Source organism: Amblyomma mixtum, chromosome 5 (genome assembly GCF_055824585.1).
Source record: "Amblyomma mixtum isolate Tamu chromosome 5, ASM5582458v1, whole genome shotgun sequence".
In the NCBI taxonomy this organism is placed as follows: Eukaryota; Metazoa; Arthropoda; class Arachnida; order Ixodida; family Ixodidae; genus Amblyomma; species Amblyomma mixtum.
In genome coordinates this window covers 51855982-51864739 of record NC_143016.1, presented here as the reverse complement: position 1 = coordinate 51864739, position 8758 = coordinate 51855982, and the positions used below count along the sequence as shown (strand labels likewise).

The 8758-nt window shown below is 43.5% G+C and overlaps 2 protein-coding genes across 4 annotated transcripts in view; one reads left to right on the top strand and one right to left on the bottom strand.

The window, feature by feature from the left end:
* The window catches only part of LOC149342140 (uncharacterized), a 72666-nt gene that overhangs the window by 684 nt on the left and 63224 nt on the right, over positions 1 to 8758 (top strand). The window lies entirely within an intron of this gene.
* LOC149342141 (endochitinase-like) overlaps positions 2235 to 8758 on the bottom strand; it is a 41781-nt gene continuing 35257 nt past the window's right edge. For both annotated transcript variants that reach the window (XM_089544390.1, XM_089544391.1), the window contains exons 8-10: positions 7903 to 8097; positions 7541 to 7663; positions 2235 to 3220 (exon numbers count right to left, since the gene is read on the bottom strand). In XM_089544390.1, the coding sequence (XP_089400516.1) occupies positions 2732 to 3220; positions 7541 to 7663; positions 7903 to 8097 (807 nt within the window). In that variant the 3' untranslated portion in view covers positions 2235 to 2731. The remainder of the gene's footprint in view (positions 3221 to 7540; positions 7664 to 7902; positions 8098 to 8758) is intronic.

Genomic DNA, 8758 nt, shown 5'->3' with positions numbered 1-8758 from the left:
GATGCGCACTCTTAACGGAGGGCACGCGGGCCCGAGAAAACTACGGTCATTTACGGACAGACGCCAAGTGCTCACCTTTTCCGACAAGCGGAATGCGTCGTGAGAACTTTTTTGTACTTCCTACCTTGCTGTAGACAATGCTGATCGGCGACGGCTCAGTTATCTCGTAGGCAGGTTTATCAGCGTTCTTCCCATTCCTACATCCAGCCTCACATTTTCCTCGAACTACATCTTTCCCTTCTTTTTGCTGTTATATTCGTTTGTATTCAATCTATGAAAAATTTTCAATTTTCTGTCGCCCTTGGCTTCTGCATCCAGGCATTTAAAGCACAAAAGGTGTTATTTATGTACTAATGTGTTTCTGCGTCTGCTGTGAGTGTTGCTATTCCTGTCTATCTGGTTTGTGGCGCCATATCATTCAGCGTAGAAATATAGGTGACTAACTCCTATGTAAAAAAGCATGAAGGTTAAATAACGCTGTAGAATGAATAACTTTAAGCAGCACTTACCGAGAAGGCGGGGTCATCTTGTTGCTCCTTTTCATGCGACAATTATTTGGCAGGACGAGATATCGTTCAGTTGTCAACCGTTGTATATTTGCCTGTGCAAGCAATAATAATTGCTTGTGGCCTGAAATATCCTGTGCGTGTGAAATTTACGCGGAATCCAGCAGCCTAAGCAGCTTTAATAGCCTGCTTGGTCATGCACTTTTTGCATTGTCTTGTGTTCTTCACAGTAGTTTAACAGCTTGAAAGAACAAGGAAAAAAACAGAAATATCCATTCCTGTTGTGAAACCCACTTTTATTCACAAGTGCAACAGAGTTTTTGAAACGCGTTATATTTTTTATCGTCCAGCATGTAGTGGCCTTGAAAACGGTAGCTGCTTAGTAAGCGAAAAAAGAATAATCGATGGTAACAAGTACCAGTGCTTCTAAAGTAGGTATGAAACGATAATGCTGGTTTTGACACATATTCAAGCATACCGGGACATCTCTTTCTTTAAGTAGCGGAGAAAGGATACAAGATGCAAATGCTGCTATGCCTCCTGTTGCAATGAGACTTGAAATGTTCTCGACCAAGCTCATGATGAAGATTTCCATATGAACGATTAAATCATATTTTGACGTCAAAGTAGCGATAGGCGCTGAAACATCGTCTTTTGTGTTGACGATTCTTTCTGTTCACGCGCATTACCAACAATGCACATGCTTGGCTTTTATCTAATATTCGTCGGTGCAGTTTTTGCACTTATAATTGCAACACTGCATTCGGAAATATTTACTTTTTCAACATCGCCCAGTGCAATGTCTTTCTTCTCTGCTGTTTTAGTGAAGCCTTATTACTGATGGAAACTTTGATAAATTGAAGAAAAACAAAAATTCAATCAGTAAAAATAAGACCCTAATACAGCAAAATACCTTAAATGATTGTATTCTCTATCATCCCCTTCACAAATATTCATTCAAATTTTGATCCCGCTGAAGGCGTTCACAGTGAAATCCGCCACACTAAAACTTGGAGCTGGGATTCCTTTCATGCCTTTCATGCAAAAAGCAAAACAAAACAAAAACAGATATATTGATGAACCTGCTTAGCACAAGAAAGGTCGCCCTTTTTTCCTTTTAAATACACCGGTTGGGGACATATGTTCATCTGTTAAGGCTACGAGAAGTTAACTGAACAGAAATGCTTGTGATGACCAGCGTCGGTTTAGAAAATATAAGAAGCAATAGCAGACGTAACACACACTGGGGTTTTAAGACAGCAATGGCAGGTTAAAACATTTGGGACGGCTCAAGCAGATCGAGTTATGAGGAAGCCAGTCAGGTAAATGGTGGCCGGACCAAAGCACACGAATAAGTTTTCATTTCCTCACTTTCTATAAATACAAACACTCCGGAAGTGAAAATGCTCAGGAACATGAAGTTGACAAAACGGCGCAACGCAGAATACAGTTCTTGCCGTCAAGACATGGCATATGAATAACGAAAGGCTGGCCTGGTGACAGAAATACTCTCACCGAGAAGTTCACTGGCACTGGAAGCTGCCATTAAACGGAAGCTGAAGCAGTAGTACCCTGTCGAGAAGAGCTTTACGTGCGAAAAACGTGGGGAAGAGGGCCTTAGCTGCCGAGACACAGGTAGCAAGAAAGATGCGCAGCCTTGCGGCCTTCAGTAATGCTCACTGCCGTGTAAGTACTTCCGGGAAGCAGGTGTGCTTTATGCTTTCTGTTACACGCAATATTGTTTTCGTCACTGTGCGAGTAACAGTGGCTTAAATTGAAGCACTACGTTTGCTAGAATTATTTTGATTACGAAACTCACTGAAGAGCTAGGCGTAGCGCACCAGTGTAAATATGCCTAAATGCTGTGACTGGTCTCTCCTGGCTTCTGTTTAACACATATTGTATAGTGGCGTTAGAACACATACGTACCGAGTTTCATGTTGATGTTATATCAGCATGAAATAGCGGATAACGAACCGGAAGACCAAAGCGCTACGAATTGGGATTATGCAATCGGAATATGTTGTTTGACTCTTAATTCCACGATTTTATCTATAGAGGATATAATCAACATATATGTTTTTGTTTTCTACCAATCGCATACTACTTTTCTGCTGTTAGATATGACTGCGTCAGCTCCCGTTTAAACATCAGCAAGCCGCCTGACATTTTTTTTTTTTCATGCACTTTTTTTTTTGCCTCGGCAGTGATTGTAGCGGACGGAGCTACACGTTTTCCTCCTCGAAATCCCTGTGGGGCCGTTTGGGCTTGCGGGTGATGTGCTTGCATTCGGGCCTGTCTACCCGCTCGGGCCAGTCGCAATTGCCGTTGTCCTGGTTCCACACAGTGCCACCCTCGCAGAACATGACCATGGGCGTGCCGTACACGCACCAGTAGTACTTGGTGCAGTCGTTCTCGTGAGGGATGAACGAAATATTGGGGCTGTCGCAGTCCCGCGGGTAGCTCTTGGTCACGCTGGGCGGGGCCGAGGTCGTACTAAGTGTCGGGGCAGTGGTCGACTTCCACTGGCCGTCATCGAAAGTGGTGCCAGGCGTAGTTGTGGACGGCTCCGGCTGCGGCACGTCGTAGTCGGCTAGCTTCTCGTAGATGACGTTGATGAGTGCGTTCTTACGGCCGCACACACCTTGGAAGTCGTCCATGTCGATGGCCCAGATCATGGCTCCGCCGAAACCCTGACCCATGATGTAGTCCATCTAGGCAGCAATAAATGGAGAAGTGAAAAAGCGTTTCAAGCTGACATTCTGCTCAGCCACGTAGAGATGTAAATACCAGAAAAAAAAACAACAGAAATTTTGAAGAAAAAGTTTCTTTTTTTTTAATCGGTGAAAAATGGGAGAAAAAAAAAACGTCGAAAATGTACGATTGATACTTCAAAATTTTAGGACTTCTTGCTTACAGTTTTGCTTCATATTTTTTGTTTTAAGGACAACTACAGCGAACCTCAGTGGATGATTGGAGAGCAGTCGTCATCGCTTGTGTAAGGTAGAGTTTTTAAAACGTTCGAGATTCGAGGTTGCGGTTGAAGCCGCCGTCACATGGATGCGCCGGGCTGAACGTGACAACAAATATTTAATATTTGAACTCGGCCGCAGTAGAACAAAATCGCTGAACATGCTGCCGCGCGACGCACATGGCACGAAAGGGCAAAGGTTTTTGCACACGTAAGCGGTTTTCTTCGAACACAAGCCTTCTGAGCGAGCAAAGTCCCCACTTTATAAGCTTCTTGCGAGAAGGTTACGGGAACGCGTAGTGTCGCACCTAAGGGCAGTAACTCCGAGTCCGACACGGAGTGATTATTGTACAGTTTTCATGTTCATTTTCTCGGTGCGATAGAACTAGAAGTTCGTTCCGCAAATATGGTCTTTATACCTGCATATTAGTTTGAATAGTGAGCATTAGTATTGATGTTTCCGCTATTTCTCGATTAAAAATTTGGTTTCTGTCTTGGTTTTCGTTTTTCCGAAATTCCCAATTTTTCTTGTGAAAACAAAAAGCCGTCTTTTTTTTTTTTTTCACGCCATTCAAAATATCCGGAAGTTCTGCATCTCTACCTCAGCGACAGTACTTCGGACTCCATTCTCGCCTCTCCCGTTCGTAACAGAACATTTCCTGATCTAAACATTTTGAGGCTGCTGTTTCTTGAAGTGGCCCATCATCATCAGCAGCTTGATTGCGCCCACTGCAGTGCAAATGCCTCGCCCATTTCTGTCCGATTAACCTTGTCCTTTGTCAACTGCGGCCGCCGTTCTTAATCTCATCCGCCCACCTAACTTCTTACTGTCCACTGCTACGCTTGCCTTCTCTTACAATTTACTCCGTTCCCCATAATGACCAGTGGTTATCTTGCTTTCCCATTACATGCCATGCCCAAGCCCATTTCTTCCTCATGATTTCGACTAGGATGTCATTGACTCGCGTTTGTTCCCTCACCCACTCTTCCCGCTTCCAGTCTTTTAACGTTGCACCTTTAATTTTTCTTTGCATAGCTCGCCGCGTTGTACTTAACTTAAGCGGAGTGGCTCACTGCCTTTCATATATTGAATACACTTGCTGCAGGATAGCGATGTTTCACTGAGAACGCGACTACTGAAGCAGGAAATAATTTTTGTTAATCGACATGAATTATAGTGGCATGCAAATCATTCGTTGTAAAGCCGCTTAGGCATCTGTCGTCTTTAAGAGACAGGCATAAAAGTGCAAAACAGCAGTGACCTTGGCCGTGGGAAATATCTTTACCAAGAAACTTAGAAGAGTATATGTTTAGTGACCAGTTCATCAGTTCATGCGCTCTTGGGATCTGTTTACTGACCGGAAAAATAAAACTATCGCAATGTAAAAAAAAAATACATTATTTATGGGGACATTGCTTTGGTTGCTTAAAAACTAATATAACCGACTATACTGACCCGAACGTTGCACGCTAACTACTATAGGCTTTCGAAGGAGAAGAAAATGCAATATTTTGTCGGCAAAGTGCTTATTTTGTGCCAATAACTTTGTGTTTTGAAACATTTCTGGAACAAATTATCATGAAATTCGCCAAGCCTGTTCTGTCTGTAATTTAGCTTTTAATTCGAACCTGCTGGCTATTGCTGCTGCCTTATTGAATCTTTACCAACAAGAAATTTGCCGTCTTCATAGGAACATTGCCAACCACCTGTGATTGTGCAGTGCATAGTGTTATCACGTGTGCCTCTGTTGGTTTTTTTGAGGCATTATACAGACATCACGGAGTACCTCTTGCTCGTCCTGGGTGGTAGTCTTCGCAGTCTGCAACCGTTTGGTATGCTGCAACAGCATGGCCCTGAGGACACTTCAGCTGGACCAGCCATCAACTTTCAATGCTATTTGTGATTCCTGTCTTTAGCGCTTACGTTTCTTTTTTTTTTTACCTTGTTACCTGTTTTCGCAAGGTGTTTGTGAAGTGTCTCTTTCATACGAAATGGTTCCTGATTGGCCGCCACAAAAGTTCAGCCTTTTCCCGTTCTTCCTAGAAGCCAGCCATGCAATGGCGTCCTCCGTTAATACATTCCCTCGCCTTCGACGGCGCTGTTATTTAGGGGCGTGCAATCATCTGATCGTTTTTTGTATTGATATCTTCTCATTGATCACATATAGAGTCTCTTGCGTGGCGATCTGTTACAGTGATAAAGCCAGCCTCGAATGCTGTCTAGGCTGCCCGACAGACACTTTCCAGCCCCCAACCTCTAACCAATGGGAGGAGTTCCTGCTCAACGCAGGTCCTGAGGGCCAGACATGGCTCGTGAACAGGGCGGCCGCAGCAGCGACCAATTTAATCGTGAAATAGGAACTGCAACCACGGGGCTCATACTCAATTTCTTCAATAAATATTTTCAAGAAACCTTTTGAAAAAGCTGCGGGTATTTTCGGTGAAAGAAAAAAGAAACGCATGATGTGTGTGTTTCAGGTGGGAGCTATTATGAGGCGTTATTTGGTAATTTTTGTCTGCCTCATGTGTAGCTACTGTAAATCTCTAGAACAAATGAGATTATTTAAACTTGTCGGCTGCCTTCGTTTTCAAGCAGCCTTCATTGCTATGCAGGCTTTGTGGCATCGTGGGGTAGTGGTCACATTAAACATTGTTTAATGTGACGGAAACCTTGTTTCCTGTCAGGTACTCTGACAGTTTCAGTTCGTCATATTATTCAGCATTAAGCTTCAGGACGTTAAGCCTATCTTCCGCATCAATACTGAGGCAGCTGGAGACTTACTCTAAATACAAAGGGAAGTGGCAACTGAGGGTCACCGCGCTTACCTTGCGCATTCTGAAATATTTTGTACAATGCAGTCTGGGCGCTTGATACGTCGAGCAGCGACTCCGCTTATCGACGAGTAACAAAGGGTAGCCAACTAGTGATGTGTAAAATCGAGTATTAGCTCGCGCGTTCGGTCGTGTTGTTGCTGTGTAAGAAAGCGCGAAAATCTAGTGGCGCCATTTAAAGCGAAAAACAGGCGATTAACAGACCCATAAACAGGCGGGTCTGTATTCAAGATTTCATTTTAACGCTTCTGGGCCCACCTTGAAACTATCATTTTCTCCAGTTTACCAAGCGTAGCACCCAGGCAGCTATGCATTTACGAAAACAAAAGTGACTGCATTCAAGAATATGAAGGACGCAAAACAGCCAGCGTGCCCACACTTAAGGAATGTCTGCTGGGAAGCGCAGTTGAAACCGGCGGTAGCTCGACGGTTGCTCTATCTCTGCGCTAGTCGAGTGAAAGCCGAGCCAGACGCTCCACTTAAGAGATAAAAAAAGAAGTTAAACTCTTCAAGGAAAAGGTCGTCGGGTGCAAGAAAGGCTATCGCTTAGCTGCAAACGCATCGACGGCACGTGTCTTGGTATTTCCTCTGTTTTTTTTTTGTTTTTTGCCTTGTGAGCAAGGCCAGCAACACAGTTTTCGCATCCTCCTTGCCTCGTGAATTCTCCAAAAACGTGCCAAAGTTAGCCAATAAAAGAGTATTAACGGTGACGAGCGATTTCACTCAATACCACCCAACAAAAGGCGGCACCGTCAACTAAATGCCGCAAAGGATTGCAAATATTTTGTACCAATTATAACCTATTTTGTTAGAATTTGACTTTTTCGACGCTAGTTACGTGCACTGGAGGGGTTGTTTTGCCTGCATGCTTCCAAGAGCGCATGTGTTTTCGCTCGATGCAGCCGAATTCTGTGGAGCCACAGCGGCGAGGGTAATTGCGTTTTCCAAATTCTAAAAAGCGAAAGGGCTATTACTAACGACCGGCTACAAACCTCTAGTTGCAACCAGGCGCCTAACTCTATTAGTTAAAAAGTTAATTATTAAAAATTAGTTAACCAGCTTACTACTTAAGACGATTCACTGCTTTTCTGGTGTCCGCCAACATTGTTAATACTATTCAGCAAAAGCCATATTTTTACCCCAAAATCCAATTTTAGAAAATTTTTGAAAGTGTTCGCTGAAACACCCGGTATAATGAAGTTCCCTCATGAATACGAGCAAGGTGTATTACCTTTATCGAAATGCTTTCAGGATCCTCGTAGCCGATCCACTGGTTGTCGTAGTAGGCATAGGGGCACTTGCCAACATCGTCAAACTTCTTCGTCCAGGTTCCAGAGTTGACGTGTGGGCAGATCTGTAAATGAGCCGTCGCAGCAGGTAACGCTAAACCAGTGTTGTGCATTCGTGGCCAAGAAACTGGCAAACTCTTATAAAGTATCGGAAAACAATTTGCACTGTCCTTTAAGCTGCTATAGTTACTTCTGATGTTGCTGGAATTTAACAAGCATGAAATATGTTACATTATTTTATGGAGTTAAGTACGGATACGCTAAATTACGCAACATTGAGGTGAGGATAATTAGCACTACTCACCTCATAGTATGCGAGGAAACCCGTAGCATTCGTGTACGGTCCAGGTATACCACCCATCTTTTCCTTGTTGATGTAGGCCCTGAGTGCCGTGTTGGACTTGTCGCTCAACGTGTACGTTCTTCCGTAGAAAGGAACGCCAACGACTAGTTTCTCCCTCGGTGCTCCCAGGCTCATCCACAACTGCAGTCCGTCATGCTGTGAAAAAAAAAAGAGATGTTTGTCACCATGCTATGTTTGTTGGGTTCACTTCTAATGGTAAAAAAATATATATATTTTCAATGCTCGCTTTACCGATTGCTTCGTCGGACCGGTACATCTGCTGCACAATGCCTTTGAGGTATTACACAGTCCCACACACCGCCATCAACGGTTACTAAATGCTTAAATGCATGCAATTTTAAGCATTTCAAACCGAAGTATTTCAGCATCAAAAACTTTTGGTGCATCTTCAGTCCCCCAACTGACGATCGGTTAACTTGATATAATTGTTCCCGCTCATAAAACAAAAATCTACCTGCGTACAACCAGTATAGTTACTTAATCATGCCTCCAAAATTTATCGATAGCTCAGGCTCTGTAGAACTTACTGAGGTGTTAAAATTTGATTCATCTTCCAATTACTACTGCATTAATGACAAATTTAATGCGAAAAAAAACCGTTAATGGCAGTTATTTGATGCTAACAAAGATTTTTCAGCAAACACTTGATGGCTTCGTTCATCATCATCATCATCATCCTCGTCGTCGTCATCATCATCATCAGCCTGACTACGTCCACTGCAGGGCAAATGAATCTCCCATGTTTCCAATTAACTGTCCTTTGCCAACTGCGGCCACTGTATCCCTGCAAACTTCT